The sequence below is a fragment of the Elephas maximus genome, chromosome 2 (assembly GCF_024166365.1).
Source record: "Elephas maximus indicus isolate mEleMax1 chromosome 2, mEleMax1 primary haplotype, whole genome shotgun sequence".
NCBI classification, from domain to species: Eukaryota; Metazoa; Chordata; class Mammalia; order Proboscidea; family Elephantidae; genus Elephas; species Elephas maximus.
Window position 1 is genome coordinate 213,166,664 of NC_064820.1, and position 20,452 is coordinate 213,187,115.

The 20,452-nt window shown below is 41.3% G+C and overlaps 1 protein-coding gene across 3 annotated transcripts in view; it reads right to left on the bottom strand.

Annotated features, from left to right (window-relative positions):
• Positions 1 to 20,452, bottom strand: part of LOC126070485 (multidrug and toxin extrusion protein 1-like) — a 60,441-nt gene that overhangs the window by 3,041 nt on the left and 36,948 nt on the right. For all 3 annotated transcript variants that reach the window (XM_049874681.1, XM_049874682.1, XM_049874680.1), the window contains 3 exons: positions 20,075 to 20,207; positions 16,875 to 16,969; positions 16,098 to 16,176 (listed from right to left, as the gene is read on the bottom strand). In XM_049874681.1, coding sequence (XP_049730638.1) covers positions 16,098 to 16,176; positions 16,875 to 16,969; positions 20,075 to 20,207 — 307 coding nt within the window. The remainder of the gene's footprint in view (positions 1 to 16,097; positions 16,177 to 16,874; positions 16,970 to 20,074; positions 20,208 to 20,452) is intronic.

Consider the following 20,452-nt stretch of genomic DNA (forward strand, 5'->3'; position numbering starts at 1 on the left):
AGCTTCTGCATGCATATGAGGCAATTAAAAACACCAGGCGCACCTTACTCCTCAAGATGACATCTTTGCTTTTCAACACTTTAAAGAGATCTCTTGCAGCCGATTTGCCCAACGCAATGTGTCTTTTGATTTCTTGACTGCTGCTTCCATGGGTATTGATTGTGGATCCAGGTAAAGTGAAATCCTTGACAACTTCACTCTTTTCTCCAATCATCATGATGTTGCTTATTAGTCTAGTTGTGAGGATTTTCGTTTTCTTTTATGTTGAGGTGTAATCCATACTGAAGGCTGTGGTCCTTGATCTTCTTCAGTAAGTGCTTCAAGTCTTCTTCACTTTCAGCAAGCAAAATTGTGTCAGTTGCATAATGCAGGTTGTTAATGAGTCTTCCTCCAATCCTGATGCCATGTACTTCTTCATATAGTTCAGCTTCTCGGTTTATTTGCTCAGTATACAGTTTGAATAGGTATGGTCAAAGGATACAACCCTGACGCACACCTTTCCTGACTTTAAACCATGCAGTATCTACTTGTTCTGTTCAAACGACTGCCTCTTGATCCACGTACAGATTCCTCGTGAGCACAATTAAGGTGTTCTGGAATTCCCATTCTTCGCAATGTTATCCATAATTTGTTATAATCCACACAGTCAAATGCCTTAGCATAGTTGATAAAACACAGGTAAACATCTTTCAGGTATTCTCTGCTTTCAGCCAGGATCCATCTGACATCAGTAATGATATCCATGGTTCCACATCCTCTTCTAAATCCAGCTTTAATTTCTAGCAGTTCCCTGTTGATATACTGCTACAGCTGCTTTTGAATAATCTTCAGCAAAATTTTGCTTGCATGTGGTATTAATGATACTGTTTGATAATTTCCACATTTGGGTGGATCACCTTTCTTGGGAATAGACATAAATATGGATCTCTTCCAGCTGGTTGGCCAGGTAGCTGTCTTACCAACTTCTTGGCACAGATGGGTGAGCACTTCCGGTGATGCATCCTTGTTGAAACATCTCAATTGGTATTCCATCAGTTCCTGGAGCTTTGTTTTTCATTACTGCCTTCAGCACAACTTGGACTTCTTCCTTCAGTACCATCGCTTCCTGATCATATGTTAACTCCTGAAATGGTTGTATGTCAACCAATTCTTTCCGGTATAGTGACTCTGTGTATTCCTTCTATCTTCTTTTGATGCTTCCTGCATCATTAAACATTTTCCTCATAGAATTCTCCAGTATTGCAACTTCAGGGCTTGCATTTTTTCTTCAGTTCTTTCAGCTTGTGAAATGCTGAGTGTATTCTTCCCTTTTGGTTTTCTATCTCAAGATCTTTGCACATATCATCATAATACTTTGTCTTCTCGAGCCACCCTTTGCAATCTTTTGTTCAGCTCTTTTACTTCATCATTTTTTCCTTTTGCTTTAGCTACTCGATATTCAAGAGCAAGTTTCAGAGTCTCTTCTGACATCCACTTAGGTCTTTTCTTTCTCTTCTGTCTTTTTAATGACCTCTTGCTTCATGTGTGATATCCTTGATGTCGTTCCACATCATCTTCGGTCATTAGTGTTCAACGCATCGAATCTATTCTTGAGATGGTCTGTACATTCAGGTGGGATATACTGAAGGTTGTACTTTGGCTCTCATGGACTTGCTCTAATTTTCTTCATTTTCAACTTGAACTTGCATATGAGTAGTTGATGGTCTCATCAGCAGTCAGCCCCCAGCCTTGTTCCAACTGATGATATTGAGTTTTTCCATTATCTCTTTCCAAAGATATAGTTGATTTGATTCCTGTGTATTCAGTCTGGAGAGGTCCATGTGTATATTCACTCTTTATGTTGGTGAAAAAAAGGTATTTGAAATGAAGAAACTGTTGGTCTTGTAAAATTCAATCATGTGATCTCCAGCATCATTTCTATCACCAAGGCCATGCTTTCCAGATATTGATCCTTCTTCTTTGTTTCCAGCTTTCACATTTCAATCACCAGTGATTATCAGTGCATCCTGATTACATGTTTAATTTCAGACTGTAGAAGTTGGCAAAATTCTTCAATTTCTCCATCTTTGGCCTTAGTGGTTGGTGCGTAAATTTGAATAACAGTTGTATTAACTGGTCTTCCTTATTAATAAATAAATAAAACCAAACTCATTGCCATTGAGTCAATTCTGACTATAGCAACCCTATAGGACAGAGTAGAATTGCCCCATAGCATTTCCAAGGAGCTCCTGGAGGATTCAAACTGCTGACCTTTTGCTTAGCAGCTATAGCTCTTAACCAGTACGCCACCAGCGTTTCCGGTCTTCCTTATAGGTATATGAATATTATCCTATCACTGACAGCATTGTACTTCAGGATAGATCTTGAAATGTTCTAGATGATGAATGCAATGCCATTCCTCTTCAAGTTGTCATTCCCAGCATAGTGCACTATATGATTGTCTGATTCAAAATGACCAATACCAGTCCATTTCAGCTCACTAATGCCTAGGATATTGATCTTTATGTGTTCCATTTCATTTTTGATGATTTCCAGTTTTCCTAGATTCATACATCGTACATTCTAGGTTCCAATTATTAATGGATGTTTGCAGCTGTTTATTCTCATTTTGAGTTGTGTGGCATCAGCAAATGAAGGTCCCAAAAGCTTGACTCCATCCATGTCATTAAGGTGGACTCTACTTTGAGGAGGCAGCTCTTTACCAGTCGTATTTTGAGTGCCTTCCAACCTGAGGGGCTTATCTTCCAGCACTATATCAGACAATGTTTTGCTGCTATTCATAAGGTTTTCACTGGCTAATTCTTTTCAGAGGTTGACTGCTGGATCCTTCTTCTAGGCTGTCTTAGTGTGGAAGCTCAGCTGAAACCCCTCCACCATGGATGACCCTGCTGGCATTTGAATACCAGTGGCATAGCTTCCAGCAACACACAAGACCCCACAGAATGACAAACTGACAGATGCGTGGATACTCTTAATCAAATACTTGTGAGAGACAAGGCTCTGAATAATCATGTATTTGATACTTTCAACATTTTTGTTAAACTAGAAGTATAATGGAGCTGGCTGGTTGCTCCTACTTTTGCTAGACAAAGTGGAGAAAGAAAAGGATGAGCTCAGGGCTTCAAAGTTCCAGCTCAAGTGTCACGTAGAAAACCTGAAAGTTGCTATTTGTGCTCTGAAAGAAAGTCTTATTTCCTGTTGTAACAGAGCTGAGATTGCTGAAAACCAAACCCAGAGTCTTATCCTAAGAGTGGCTGGATTACAAGGCCAATTGAATTCCCAAACTTGAAAGGTATCTGAGGTTAAAGTTTAGGTATTGATTGGGAAGAAATGGGATCCTGAAAATTGGGATGGGAACATTGAGCCCTTAAATTCTGTTGAATCACCCTTGCCAGTAGAACCAGTGCTTCCATCCCAATCTGAAGAGATTAATCCAGATTTGTCTGGTGAGCCACATTTAACCAATAAAATCATCCCTTCAGCCCCTATCTAGTGAGATTAACCCTGCTGTGTTTGAGAAGTCTTTGCCTGGAAGTGACACTGAGGCATTGCCTAAGGCAGATGCCTTCCAAGACACTGCTGAATGTCCCCAGGAGGGAACCCACCACCCATTTTTGCTCCTAGAACTACAACTAGTCTCAAGTCCCAGTGAGCTCCAAGAAGTGATGTACAAAGTGTTACTCATGAGGAGGTATGCAGTTCCCCAAAATAACTGCTTGATTTTTCTAATATATACAAACAGAAACCTGGGAAATATGTGTGGGAGTAGCTATTAACATGTGGGATAATGGTGCAAGGCACATTAAGTTGGATCAGTCTGAGTTTATGGATATAGGCCTACTAAGTAGGGATTCTTCACTCAGTGTTTCAGCTAGAAGAGTTAGAAAAGGATCTAATAGTTTATTTGGTGGGTTGACTGAAACGTAGACTTAAGAAGTGGCCTATACTAAATGACATTGAAAAGCCAGAACTGCCTTGGTGTACTCTAGAAGGAATCCAAAGGCTTGGGGAAATTGGCATATAAAAAAAAAAAAAAATTTTTTTTTTTTTTTTTTTGGAGTGAATTTATCATGTTAGACCCACCAGCCCACCCAGGGAGTGCCCAAAGGACACACCTTTCACCACAACTGTAACGCCAGTGGGCTAGCGGGTAAGTAATAAATTTGTGGAGGGTGCCCCAGCATCTTTGAAGATCACTGTGATTGCTCTTCTATGTAGGTCAGATATTACAGTGGTTACTGCCCTCACTGAATTGGGGAACCTAATTACAATGAGGGTGCTTGGATCCTGAGATGGCAGGGGACAAATGGCAGCACTTAATCACCAAAGACAGGGTGGGTGTGGTTACCATAATCAACAGCAGAGTCAAAGCAGTAATCAGAATAGCCTGACTCACATAGACTTACAGCATTGGCTACTTAGTCATGGTATCCCTAGGAGTGAAATAGATAAGAAACATATTAAATATTTACTAGATCTATATAAGCAGAAGTATTCTAGGTCAAGTGAATGGCAGTCCAACTTGAATTGCCAAAGTAGTCACAGCCCCTCAATCAATTCATGACTTAAGCCAGTTTACAGACCCACAACCCCTTGAATGAAAGGGAGACCAAGTCCCCTTGAGGAAGGACCCCACTACACTGCCAAAAATTCATACTTCTAATCTTTCTCCCAGTCTTCCCCAAAGGGGTCTATGGCATTTTATGAAAGTGTTCACTGAGAAAAGGAAATAATCAGACCTTTTGGAGATTCCTGGACACTGGCTCTGAACTGACACTAATTCCAGGAGACCCAAAACCTCACTGTGGCCCACCAGTCAGAGTAGAGGCATATGAAGGTCAGAATATTAATGGAGTCTTAGGTCAGTTCCATCTCACAGTGGGTCCAGTGGGTCCCCAAACCCATCCTGCAGTGATTTCCCCAGTTCCAGAATGCATAATTGGAATAGACATACTTAGCAACTGGCAGAACCCCCACATTGGATCCCTGGCAAGTAGACTGAGGGCTATTATGTTAGGAAAGGTCAAGTGGAAGCCATTAGAGCTGCCTCTACCTAAGAAAACATTAAACCAAAAATAACAGTGCATTCCTCTAGGGACTGCAGAGATTAATGCCATCATTAAGGACTTGAAGATTGCAGGGGTGGTGATTCACAACATATCCCCATTTAACTCTCCTATTTGGCCTGTGCAGAAAACAAAAAATCTTGGAAAATGACAGTGGATTACTGTAAACTGAACCAGATGGTGACTTCAATTGCAACGCTGCTCCAGATGTTTTTTCACTGCTTGAGAAAATTAATATATCGCCTGGTACCTGATATGCAGCTGTTGATCTGGCTAATGCCTTTTTGTCCATACCTGTTTCTATGGACCACTAGAAGCAGTTTGCCTTTAGCTGGCAAGGCCAGCAAAGCACCTTCACTGTCCTACCTCAGTGCTATATTAACTGTACAGCTGTATGTGACAATTTAGTCCATATGGACTTTGATCACCTTTCTCTTCCACAAGATGTCACACTGGTCCATTACATTGATGACATTACGCTGACTGGACCTAGTGAGGAAGAAGTACCAACAACTCTAGACCTATTTCCCCAGATGGTGGCCTTCTAAAGTTTCAGTTATGGTGCCAGCTAGGTGGCAATGCCTTGCAGAGATGAGGCAATGTTCTCCAGGAGGACACTGTTTTAAATCAGTGTCCTATATATGGTGCTGTTTCTCTCATTGCCAGGATTCACGGTTCCAGGAATCAAGGGGTGGAAATGGTTGTGGCATCATTCACTGTTTCCCCTAGTGATCCACTCACAAAGTTTTTGCTTACTGCCCCTACGACCCTATGCTCTGCTGATCTAGAGGTCTTAGTTCCAAAAGGTGGAATGCTCCCACCAGCAGACATAACACCGATTCCATTGAACTGGAAGTTAAGAATGCCATCCAGCACTTGGGCCCTTCATGCCTCTGAATCTATGGGCAAAGAAGGGATTATTGATTACCAAGGGGAAGCTGGACTGTTATGACATAACGGAGGTAAAGAAAGTATGTCTGGGATACAGAAGATCCCTTCAGTTGTCTCTTAGTATTACCACGACCTGTGATTAAAATCAATGAAAAATTACAGCAAAGCAACTGAGACAGAACTATTAATAGCCCAAACCCTTCAGAAATGAAGGTTTGGGTCACCCCATCAGGTAAAGAACCACTATCAGCTGAGATGCTTGCTGAGGGCAAAGGGAATATTGAATGGGTAGTGGAAAAAGGTAGTTCTAAATACCAGCTATCACCACGTGACCAGTTGCAGAAACAAGGATTGTAATTGTTATGAATATTTTCTCCTTATTTTGTTACACGTGTGTGTGTGCATGTGTGAAATCTTTTTTTTCCTCCCTCCCTTATTCCATTACTTATTATAAAATACAAGATGTAAAAGGGATTAGTGCATTTTCGTTTGTACACATGTTAGTTGTACCATGTTAGGCACAAGTATGACTTTGTCCTTATTTGGAGATTACGTATGGTTTAAGGAGATGCATATAGGTGCCAAGTTGATAAGGGGTAGATTGTGACAGTTAATGTTATATGTCAACTTGGCTAGGCTATGATTCTCAGTGATTTTGCAGACACTGGACTGTGTGTGCTTCCTTAATGTAACATATCACTTTCCATGATGTGATCTGATATGATCAGCCAATCACCTGAAAGGGGAGTTTCTTTGTGGGTATGGCCTGCCTCCAGTATATAAATGGATGTTATGGCAAAAAGCTTGCTCTCTCTCTTGATGCTGGACTCTTCTCCTCACCTGACCTCCAGTTCTTGGGATGTAAACCTGCAGAAGAATCTAGCCTGCTGTCTGACCTGAAAATTTTGGATTCACCAGCCCCTGAAACCTTGTGAGCCAGGAGAGGTCTCCAGCCTGCTGCCAGACCCATGGATTTGGGGCTTTCCAGGTATCACAATTGTGTGAGCAATTTCCTTGAAGTTTATATAAAGATAGATAGATAGACAGACAGATAGATAGATGATAGAGATTTCACTGATGGTAGAAAACTTAGACCAATCCATCCTCTGAAGATAATTATAAAAGCTTGATAAAACAAAGTAAAAATATCTTCTTGAAGGCATCAGAGAGCTAACAGTTTAAGGAGGACTTACTGGGATAACCACAAAGAAAGTTGACAAACCTAGTCATCAACATAAAGAAGACAAACATAAAGTCTCAGTGAAAACAAAAGAAATGAAAAGAAACCCACAAACAAAAGGAATTCAGCACAGGAGAGTAAGAGGAACAAAGAAAACATCAGCACTACAAAAAAAAAAAAAAGCAATACAAACTCACAACTATAAGTAATTATAAGTAATTACAATAAACTCACAACTATAAGTAATTATAAGTAATTACACTGAATGTAAATGGCCTAAATGCACCCATAAAGAGACACAGAGTGACAGAATGGATTAAAAATAGGATCCATCAATATGCTATCTACAAGAGACTCATCTTAGAAACAAAGACATAAACTTATTAAAAATCAAAGGATAGAAAAAATATATCAAGCAAATAGCTACCAAAAAAGAGCAGGAGAGGCAATTCTAATCTCAGATAAAATGGACTTTAAAACAAAATCCACCATAAAAGTCAAAGAAGGGTACTATATAGTGATTAAAGGGATGATCCATTATGAAGACATAACCATAAGAAACATCTATGCCCCCAATGACAGGGCTCCAAAATACATAAAACAAACTTTAACAGTACTGAAAAGAGAAACTGACAGTTCCACAATAATAATAGGAGAACTGAATACACCACTCTCAGTAAAGGACAAAACATCTAGAGAGAAATTCAACAAAGATACAGAAGATCTAAAGGACGCAATCAGCTAACTTGACCTCATAGACATATATATGACACTCCATCCAACAGCTGCAGAGTATACATTCTTTTCCAACGTGCATGGAACATTCTCCAGAATAGACCACATCTTAGGCCACAGAGCAACCCTCAACAAAGTCCAAAACACTGAGATAATACAAAGTATCTTCTCTGACCACAACGCCATCAAAGTAGAAATTAACAACAGGAAGAGCAAGGAAAAAAAGTTGATTATATGGAAACTGAATAACACCTTGCCAAAAAACCACTGGGTAATAGAAGAAATCAGAAATGGAATAAAAAAAACTCTTAGAATCAAACAAGAATGAAAACACATCATACCAAAACCTCTGGGACACAGCCAAGGCAGTGCTCACAGATCAATTTATAGCAATAGATGCATACATCAAAAAAGAAGAAAGGGAAAAATCACAACATTAGCTATACAATGGGAACAAATAGAAAGAGAACAGCAAAAGAAGCTCACAGCCACCAGAAAAAAAAGCAAATAATAAAGATCAGAGCAGAAATAAACGAAATAGAGAATAGAAAAAAAAAAAATAGAAACAACAAAACCAAAAGTTGGTTCTTTGAAAGGATCAATAAAATTGACAAGCCAGCCACTGGCCAAACTGACAAAAGAAAAACAGGAAAGGATGAAAATAACTTAAATAAGAAGTGAAATAAGGGACATTACAACAGACCCACCTGAAATAAAAAGGATCATAACAGAGTATTATGAAAAACTATACTCTAACAAATTTGAAAACCTAGAGGAAATGGACAAATTTCTAGAAACACACTACCTACCAAAACTAACCAAAAATGATGTTCAAAATCTGAACAGACGCATAATAAGGCAAGAGATTGAAAAGGTAATTAAAAAAAAAAACTTTCAACAACCAAACAAAGCCCTGGCCCAGATGGCTTTACTGGAGAATTCTACCAAACATTCAGAGAAGAGCTTACACCAGTACTACTCAACTATTTCAGAAGACAAAAGGAAGTAATACTTCCAAATTCATTCTATGAAGCCAGCATAACTCTGATACCAAAACCAGTCAAAGACACCACAAAAAAGTAAAATTACAGACCAATATCTCTCACAAATATAGATGCAAAAATTCTCAACAAAATTCTAGCCAATAGAATTTAGCATCATATCAAAAAAATAATACACCACGACCAAGTAGAATTCATACCAGGTATACAATTTTTTTTTTTTTATACAAGGATGGCTCAACATTAGAAAATCAATCAACATAATCCACTACATAAATAATCAACATGATTATCTCAACTGACACACAAAAAGGCATTTGAAAAAGTCCTAACTCATTCCTGATTTTAAATAAAACTCTCAATAAAATAGGTATAGATGGGAATTTCACAATTAATAAAGGGCATCTATACAAAACCAACAGCCAACATCATTCTTAATGGAGAGAGGCTGAAAACAGCCCCTTGAGAACAGGAACAAGACAAGGATGCCCTTTATCACCACTCCTATTTAGCATTGTGCCAGAAGTCCTAGCCAGAGCAATAAGGCAAGGAAAAGAAGTAAAAGGCATCAAAATTTGTAATGAAGAAGTAAAACTGTCCCTATTTGTGGATGATATGATACTATACATAGAAAATCCAAAAGACCTTACAAGGACACTACTGGAACTAACAGAAAGATTCAGCAGAGCAGCAGGATACATGATAAACATACAAAAAGCAGTTCGATTGCTATACACCAATAAAGAGAATGATGAAAAAGAAATCAGGAAAACAATGCCATTTATAATAGCCCCTAAAAAAATCAAATACTTAGGAATAAATCCAACCAGGGATGTAAAAGACCTGTATAAAGAAAACGACAAAACACTGCTCCAAGAAACCAAAAGAGATCTACATAAATGGAAAAACATACTATGCTCATGGATAGGCAGACTCAACATTGTGAAAATGACAATTCTACCCAAAGTAATTTACAAATACAATGCAATCTCGATCCAAATACCAACAATACTCTTTAAAGAGATGGGAAAACTAATATGGAAAGGGAAGAAGCCCCAGATAAGTAAAGCACTACTGAAGAAGAATAAAGTAGGAGGACTCGAGAAATGCAAATAAAAAACACAACGAAATACCATCTCACCCTGACATTACTGGCACGAAGCACAAAAAAAAAAAAAAAACAGGAAATAAATGTTGGAGAGGCTGCAGGGAGATCAGAACTCTTTTGCACTGCTGGTGGGAATGCAAAATGATACAACCATTTTGGAAAATGATATAGCACTTCCTTAAAAAGCTAGAAATAGAAATACCATATGATCCAGCAATCCCACTTCTAGGAATATACCTAGAGAAATAAGAGCCACCACACAAACAGACAGATACACACCCATGTTCATTGCAGCATTGTTCACCATGGTCTCAGTGAACATCTGGCTCAATTGGCATAACATAGTTTATAAAGAAAATGTTCTACATTCTACTTTGGTGAGTAGCGTCTAGGGTCTTAAAAGCTTGTGAGCAACCATCTTAGATGTTCCACTGGTCCCACCCCATCTGGAGCAAGGCGGAATGAAGAAAACCAAAGACACAAGGGAAAGATTAGTCCAAAGGACTAATGAACCACAACTACCACAGCCTCCAGCAGACTGAGTCAAGCACAACTAGATGGTGCTCGGCTACCATCACTGACTGCTCTGATAGGGATAACAATAGGGGGTCCTGGACAGAGCTGGAGAAAAATGTAGAACAAACTTCTAACTCACAAAAAAAAAGACCAGTCTTACTGGCCTGACAGAGACTGGAGAAACCCTGAGAGTATGGCCCCCACACCCTTTTAGCTCAGTAATGAGTTCACTCCTGAGGTTCACCCTTCAGCCAAAGATTAGACAGGCCCATAAAACAAAATGAGACTAAAGGGGCACACCAGCCCAGGAGCAAGGACTAGAAGGCAGGAGGGGACAGGAAGGCTGGTAATAGGGAACCCAAAGTTGAGAAGGGAGAGTGGTGACATGTCATGGGGTTGTCAACCAATGTCATAAAACAATATGTGTACTAACTGTTTAATGAGAAGCTAGTTTGTTTTATAAACTTTCATCTAAATTAAAATAATTTTTTAAAAACTATATAAGGATTTATATTATAAAAGAGTAAGAAATTAGTATGAGTGCATGTCTAAGGGACTCAGTTCTCTAGAGAAGCAAAACCCGTGAAGCATATATATACACGCACATACAAGGAAGAGATACTCAAAACAATCACAGTCCTCATTTCTGCAACTGATTGGTCTTAACTGGTATTTAGAACTATCTTCTTCCATCACTCATTCCACATTCCCTTTACCCTCAGCAAGCACTTCAGCTGGTTGTGATTCTTTGCGGGGTAGGGTGACCCAAACCTTCATTCCTGAAGGGTCTGGGCCATTAGCAATCATATTGGAACTGGGTTGGTATAGTTTTCTATTGACCTTAATCACAGGGCATGGCAGTACTAAGAGACATTATAAGGGATCTCCTGTATTATATATACTAAAAATATATATATATATATCAATCTGATTTCCCCTTGGTAATCAGAGTCAATCACAGCAGGCAATATGGTAACTCCCTTCTTTGCCTGTTGATCCAGAGGCGTGAGGAGCCCAAAGGGGCCAGATGGCATTCTTAACTTTCAGCTCAATGGCATGGCTAGGTGGGAGCACTCCTCTCTTTGGAACTAAGACCTCTAGATTCATGAGCATGAAGTCACAGAGACAAGAAGCAAAAATTTTGTGAGTGCAACACTAGGGGTAATAGTTAGTGGTGCCACTTCCATTTCTATCCCTTGATTCATGGGCATATGAAGCCTGGTTATGGGAGAAACAGCACCATACACTGAATGCTGGTTCAGAGCATATACAGCCTCCTGCAGAACACTGCCCAAAACTCCAAAGTGTCGCCACTTAGCTGGCACCATAATCATGTCTTTAGAAGGCCATTCCATCATTCTATCAAGTCTGTTGCTTCAGGATGATGGGGAACATGGTAAGACCAGTGCATTCCATGAGCATGGGTCTATTGCCATACTTTAGTGGCTATGAATGGAGACCTTGATCTAAGGCAATGATGCTGTGTGGGACACCATGATGGTGGATAAGGCATTCTGTGAGTCCATGGAAGGTAATTTGGGCAGAGGCACTGTGTGCAGGGAAGGCAAATCCAGATCAGAGTAAGTGTCTATCCCAGTAAGAATGAAATGCTGCCCTTTTCACAATAGAAGTGACCCAATATAATCAATCTGCCACCAGCTTACTGGCTGATCACCTTGAGGAATGGTGCCATTTTGGGGACCCAGATTGGTCTTTGCTGCTGGCAGATTGGGCATTCAACAGTGGCTGTAGCCAAGTCAGCCTTGGTAAGTGGAAGTACATGTTGCTAACCCCATTCATAGCCTCCAAATCTGCCTCCATGGCAACATTCTTCATGAGCTCATTGGGCAGTGATGGAGGTGGCTGGGGAAAAAGTCTGACTGGTTTCCAAAGAATGCATCATCCTATCCACTTCATTGTTAAAATACTCCTCTGCTGAGGTCACCATTTGGTGAGGATTCACATGAAACACAAATATTTTCACTTCTTTGGCCCATTCAGAGAGATCTTTCGACATACCTCTTTCCCATACCTCCTTATGACCAATTTTCCAATCATGCTCCTTCCAAGTCCCTGACTGTCCAGCCAAACCATTGGCCACAGCCCATGAAATCAGTGTACAATTGCTTATCTGGCCATTTCTCCTTCCAAGAAAAGTGAAAAATCAAGTGTACTGCTTGAAGTTCTGCCCATTGGGAGGATTTCCCTTCACCACTGTCCTTCAGGAAGGTCCCTGACAGGGGCTACAGTGCTGCTGCTGTCCACTTTTGAGTGATGCCTGCATATTACGCAGAACCATCTGTAAACCAGGCATGAGCTTTCTCTTCCTTAGTTGATTGATCATAAGGAACTCCCCATGAGGGTAGGAGTGCAGACTGGGAGAGGGCAGGTAATATCACAGGAATGAAGACCATGAGCATTTGGGCCAATTCCTCATGCAACTTACCTGTGTCTTCAGGTTCTGTTTGAGCCTGGGCTCGTATGTACCACTCCCATTTAATTGTGGAGTGTTGCTGTGCACATCTGACTTTATGACTCTGTGAATCAGACAACACCCAGTTCAGGACGGGCAGCTCTAGCCATATGGTGATTTGGTGGCCCATGGTTAGGCATTCAGTCTTTATTAAAGCCCAGTAGCAAGCCAAAAGCTGTTTCTCAAAAGGAGAATAATTATCTGAAGAGGATGGCAGGGCTTTGCCCCAAAATCCTAATGATTTGCACTGTGATTCACCAGTAAGGGCTTTCCAAAGACTCCAAACAACAACTCTATCTGCCATTGATACTTTAAGCACCAATTTGATCAGCCAGTTCATATGGCCCAAGTGGCACAGCAGCTTGCACAGCAGACTGAACCTGTTGCAGAGCCTTCTCTTGGTCTGGAATCAACTCAAAACTAGCATATTTTTGAGTCACCTGAGAGGGACATGTTACCTCCAAAATCTAAAGAGTCCCACCAAGTGTTGAGCCTCCTCTTTAATTGTCGGAGGGGCCAGATGTAACAACTTCTCCTTCACTTCAGAATGAATATCTTGACATTACCTGCACCACTGGACCCCTAGAAATTTTACTGAGGTGGAAGGTGCCTGAATTTTTGTTGGATTAATTTCCCACCCTCTAGCATACAAATGGAACCCTGGTGGCATAGTGTATAAGAGTCCGGCTACTAACCAAAAGGTCAGCAATTCGAATCTACCAGCCACTCCTTGGAAACCCTGTGGGGCTGTTCCACTCTGTCCTATAGGGTCTCTATGAGTTGGAATCGACTCGATGGCAATGAGTTTCAGTCAGCATGCAAATGTTTTACCAATAAGATCAGTCATTGACACTTCTTCCTTATTAGGCCCAATCAGCATAATGTCATCAATGTAATGAATCAGCATGATGTCTTGTGGAAGGGAAAGGTGATTAAAGCCCTGTGGACTAAATTATGACATAGGGCTAGAGAGTTGACCTCTGAGGTAGGACAGTAAGGTATAATGCTGGCCTTGCCAGCTTAAGGGAAACTGCTTCTGGTGGTCCTTTGAAACTGGAATCGAGAAAAGGGCATTGGCCAGATCAATAGCTGTATACCAGGTACCAGGTGATGTATTAATTTGCTCAAGCAATGAAACCACATCTGGAACAGCGGTCGCAGTTGAAGTCACTACTTGGTTAAGTTTATAGTAATCCATTGTCATTCTCCAAGATTTCATCAGTTTTTTGCACAGTTCAAATAGTAAGTTGATGGGGATATGGTCGGAATCACCATCCTTGTACTGTTTAGTTCCTTGATGGTGTCAGTAATCTCTGCAATCCCCAGTATTACTTATGGCTTACTATATTTCTACAGTATACCAAGGCAGGTCTGGTACTTCAACTTGATTAAGTATAGGCCACTGCTCAATCCATGCTTCAGCAAACCAACCAAATAAACTCTTAGATCCTTTTCTAACCTCTCGAGTTGAAACACTGAATGAAGAATTTGTGCTTAGTGGGCCCATATTAACAAACTCAGACTGATCCAACTTTATGTTTCTTTCACCCTTATCCCACACCCTTAATAGCCGTTCCCAGACATATCCCCCAGGTGTCTGTACATATTAGAAAAGTCAAGCAATTCATTTGGAGTATAACCTAGATCCTCACTTCTTGGGGCTTGCTGGGACTTAAGTCTAGTTATAGGTCTAGAAGCAAAAATGAGTAGGGGTTCTGGAAACATTCAGCAATGTCTTGTAAGGCATCTACCTCAGGCAATGCCCCAGGTAATGCTCCAGGCTCTGCCCCATGAATATCTCAGCCAAAGGCTCTTCAGACACAGCTGGGTTAATCTCATCTGATGGGGGTGGAAGGGCTAATAGTTTTACTGGGTAGTGTGCCTTAGCAGACAAAGATGGAGTAGTCTCTTCAGATGGAAATAAGAGGCCTGGTCCTGTTGGCAGGAGTGATTCAACAAAATTTAGGGGCTCGGTGTCACCATCTTCCTGATTATCTGCCCATATGTCCCCATTCCAAGTTTCAGGACTGTATTTTCCCCAACCTATAACCCCGCTTTAACTTCAGACACCATTTGAGTTGGGAATTCAATTGGCATTGTAATTCAGCCACTCTTACGATAATATCAGCTCTCTTACTACAAAAAATAAATCTTTCTTTCAGTGCACAAGTGGCAACTTTCAGGTCTTCTATGCAGTATTCGAGCTGTGCCTGTGAAGCCCTGAGCTCACCCCTTTCTTTCACCACTTTGTCTAGTGAAAGTAGGACCAACCAACGAGCTTCCCTATACTTCTCATTCTGATAAGACTGTAGAAAAGTATCAAACATACGATCACCCAGAGCCTTGCTTCTCACCAATACTTGACCTATTGATGATGATATTTTGTGTATTAATAGTGTCCTCTTTACTACTGGAGGCAGGGTCATCAACTCCTTTAAGACTAGTGAGACTTGAAAACCAATTTAGAAAACTCATCCTTACTATTTTGTCTCTCTAGAACCACTCTCATTACTCTTACATTGCCCATTGCCCACTGCCATCGATTTGATTCCAACTCATAACAACCCTATAGGACAAAGTAGAACTGCCCCATAGGGTTTCCAAGGAGTGGCTGGTAAAGTCGAACTACCTACCTTTTGGTTAGCAGCTGAGCTCTTAACTACTGTGCTACTGGGGCTATTTATAGGGTATTCATTGGCTCAATAGCAGTATGTTAATGTGTGAAATTAAAGCATATAAACTTTATGCCAATTTACTTCAAATTAGGTGTTACTTGCCCTCACTTGCAAAATACCTGGGTGCTGCAAACAGCTAACATAGTTGGCTGCTAACCAAAAAGTTGGAGGTTTGAGTTGACCCAGGGCTGCCTTTGAAGAAAGGCCTGGCAATCAACTTTCAAAAAAATCATCCATTGAAAACCCTGCAGAGCACAGTTCTATTCTGACACACATGAGGTTGCCATGAGTTGAAGTCCACTTCTCACTTACAGTTATCATTTGTTTCTGAAACTTTATTGCCCTATTTAAGTGGGAGCTCACGGGAGCAAATCTAGCTGCGCCCCACAAATGGCACCTCCAATACCACCTAGGCAGGTCTGTTCAAAGAGCTGAGGTAGTTAACATCACACCTGGATAAAGTAGATCCTGAGAGACAGCAGAATTCCCATCTGGGGCCATTTTTAGTCTCAAATTGGCATGTACTTGAGCCTAGAAAGTGAAACGCAAAGTCAGTCCATGAGGCTTTACGAGTGTTAATAAAACATTTTACTTGACCAGTATATGAAAAGCCAAGCCATTTTCCTAATTGACGGATAAAGTTTCTCTAGTTCACATGTTTTGCACCATTTTTCATAAAGATTGAAATGAGACCAGTGGGTGGGAGGAGTAATGGACAGTGAAAGTACAAGGCGAGGGAGAAGACAGAAGGGCATTTTGAATTCTCCCTTCTCTTTACTTTATCTTCTGCATCTACTGCCCATTTTCATACCCAATGTTGACCTCAGAAAGTGAAAGGGAAGGATGCACACAAGTCTCTTCACAAAATATTTTGGGGCCATAAAAAACATTATCAGGATGAATTTGATGGCATCCCACCTTTCTTCCGAATTACAATTCTTATCCTGAAATTGGCTTTTCATGAGATAGCCTAAAATGGGATGCAAGGGAGAAAGGAAACTTGTATTCTATTCAACTAATAAACAAAGGGAATGGATAAAGCCAGGGCCATCTGGCCCTTTAAAATTTGAATTAAATCCAGTTAACATGAACAAACAAACCAACAAAAAAAAAAGCATTAATGATAAAAGAGAAAAGAACTTTCCAAAACGTAAAAGAGCTAGCCAAATATGATCCTGTTTGTTTTCTAGGAGACAAATCTTTACTGCAACAGTCATGCTCATAGTTACCTGTTCACAGGCTTTCTTCCAATTTAGCCGAGCAATAAAGCCTAGAAAACACACAGCTTGGGAGACTGCACAGATAACGATCCCTGACCACAGACCTAGAAATAGAAATATTTTATAAAAGTTAATTCAGGGAAAATCAGCTACCTTGGGAAGTGTGTTTCTTGTATCTCACTTCTGTTGGCCACGCTGAGTACCTGCTGACACAGCTAAGGTGGGCCCACAGTGAGCCAGAAGCCTTCCACCCACCCTCTTGCTTGGTCCCCAGAAGACTCTGAGAGGACTGGAGCTCCCTGAGGCCACCGCCTGTGGTTCTGGAGGTCGTAACAAATATTCAGAGGCATTTTTTAGCCTTTGTGATCCTAAGGCTTGGCAATCACAGAAAGTGTCAGAACAAACTTCTCCTGCCTGATTTTCCTCAAAATAGGGGATAAACATATAAAAGGAGTCCCTGGTGGTGTTAACCAAAAGGTTGGCAGTTTGAGTCCACCCAAAGGCACTTTGGAAGAATGCTCTGGCAACCTACTTCCAAAAAAAAAAAATCAGCATTGAAAAGGCTATGGAGTATAGTTCTATTCCGACACAGTGGGGTCCCCATGAGTTGGAACCGACTCCATAGCAACTGCTGTAACAGGCTTAAAAAAGACGCAGTAATCACCAGCCATATAAATTAATAATGCCTCCTCCTGCAGCACCGCCTGCAGGGCCTTACTTGCTTTGAGCACAGACTTTTCTGGGAAAATCCCGGGGCAAAGATATCCACCAGAGATGATTAGAGAAGAGGAAAGGAGAGGCCAAGTGGGAATGAAGGATGGGAAGCCCTGGAACTCTGAAAATCCCATCCAAAACCAAAATGAAACCCACTGCCATCAAGTTTATACTGAGTTCATAGCAACTCTAAAGGACAGAGTAGAGCTACTCCACGGGGTTCCAAGGCTGTGATCTTTATGGAAGCGGACTGCCACGTCTTTCTCCCTCGGAGCAGCTGGTGGGTTTGGGCCATCAACCTCTCGGTTAGCAGCCAAACACTTAATCACTGCACCACCAGGGCACCCTGAACATACTATAACCAAATAAACAGTACCATAACCAAAGAAATGGATTCTGGCTCATGGCAACCCCAGGCACGACAGAACTAATGCTGCCTGGTCCTGCACCACTTCCATCGTCAGATGGGGATCAGACCATTGTAATCCACAGAGTTCTTATTGGCTGATTTTCAGAAGTCCATCACCAGGCCTTTCTTCCTAGTCAGTCTGGATGTTCCACTGAAACCTGTTCACCATCATAACAACATGCAAGCCTCCATTGACAAATGGGTGGTAGCTGTGCATGAGGTCCACTGGCTGGGAATTGAACCCAGATCTCCTGCATGCAAGGTGAGAATTCTACCACTGCACCACCACTGCCAACACTTTGCTTATCAGAATTACCTAAGCCATGTCAGTTGGCTGGAGAGGGGACAAGGGGGCCATACGTTGAGTGTTGAAGAAGACTCCCAGGAAATTACAATGACCATTATAAGTTGGTACAGTTGCTCATGAGAATCTGTAGCAACACACCCTGCCAGAGGTGACCCAATATTCAAAACCAATTAGCACTCTACTTTCTTCTGAGACGTGGTGGCAGGGATCAACTGTAGTCTTCTCAACAGAGCCCTCATCACCCCCAGATTTCCCCATCATTTCTTTTAAGTGATTCTTAAATCTTCTACCTTGCACAGAGTAAATATGCCTTTGTTAAATTAATGAAAGGACTAACATTCCACTGGGAACACTGAAGGATCAGTATTTTTAAGTAGGCTCCTCTAATATATTTATTAGCTATAAAAAACCCGTTGCCATCGAATCGATTCCGACTCATAGTGGCCCTATAGGGCAGAGTAGAACTGCCCGATAGAGTTTCCTAGGAGTGCCTGGTGGATTCGAACTACCGACCTCTTGGTTAGCAGCCGTAGCACTTAACTGTTACGCCATCGGGGTTTCCTCTATTAGCTATGCCACCAGCAAATCCAAAACATGAATAATGCCAGGAATGCAACTAAACCGTTTTCTACGCCATTGTGCAAACCCAGTGAACTTTACATTGGCCACTCCATTACTTGAACAACTCCCATATTTTTCATTAAAATATTATTGAACTTGAGAAAAATGTGTGACATAATGGAACATATGAGACTGAAAGTTTGTTCTAGGTGTCAGATGACTTCTTACCATCTCTGAGCCTGCCAAGCACTCCTGGATAAAAACAAACCATGCCAAAGACAACCTCTAGTTCACCCAAAAGATAAGCTCTTCAAGTTTTGGTATAATCATTTATTATCTGCCAATGTTTCCCAAATAATTATTTTAGAAACCAAAGCTCGGAAGCAATGTCTTTCCCTACTTTTCAAAAGATTAGCTCTGGTGATTTCAGATGCTGAGGATTAAGTTCTTTCCTTTGAATCTAATAACCTGATGAAGAAGTGCCTCGTGCCTTCCTTCTGTGCTGTTCACACACAACACTCCCATGCCCTTACGGAGAGCCCCACAACACACACTACTAAAATGTTGTCGCCGGCAGGAGGTGGACGCTGCAGAATGGGACAAGGGTGACAACGAGATCATAGTTCTAGAGACACTCTGCTTGTATCTACCCCCTGCCATGCTGCTTGGGCTAACATCAGGGCACACTGCTGTAGGAGGTATACAGCCACCAGAAGTTCTATATGATCACACCAAGGCTGACCATGACTTACCCTTCCTCACCCCAAACGTTCCAGGCTGGTCAGTTTACAACAGCTTCACTCCTGCAGACACACTCTCAGGGTCCCACCATACAAGGGGTGTCACTAAAGGAACAGGACTGGGTCCACAAAGGGTGCGTTTCTGAATGCTTCATCCACAGTGCCTGCTGTCACCTCCTCTTGAAGTGATAACGTGTTAAGTCAGGACAGGGAGATAACTAGAAAGGCCATCTTATTCTACTCAAGGGTGTCAGTGTGCAATATTGCACACACTGGCAAGGGGGCTACAAACAAGTGGCCCTGGGGCCCTGGCCAGGTCTGGATGTTACCTCCTGCCCTTCTCTGCTGTCTCTGACAAGACAGCACAGAAGGAATATAAGAAAGAAGCAAACTTCCAGAGCCAAGTCTCCTCAAAAAAATAAATAAATGTCTACAGTCATCTCCTGGGCCTGTGATTAACTAAGCTCCAACTGCTTACCTATCACTCCCAGTTTGGCTGCAAACATCAGTGAAATCCCAATAGGGAGGCCAATCACATAATATCCAATGGCATTAACAATGGCTCCAATCTTCTGATTCCCACTTCCCCTCAGAATTCCACCACATGTGCACTGTAAGGCAGATAACATTCCATCGGTGTGAACATTGCTAATACCTGGCCAGTCATCCACCACTAACAATGCTTCTAAAAGACCCCCGTCTCCTGAGCCCTTATCGTTCCATGGGATTCTGACTTAAAATCTATGATGATTGTCAGTATTCTTATAATCTGAATATACTAAAAATACTCAGTTATTACCCACCTACCCTAGACACTTTTCTCAATTTAAATTTAATATAATCAGAAGAAATACAT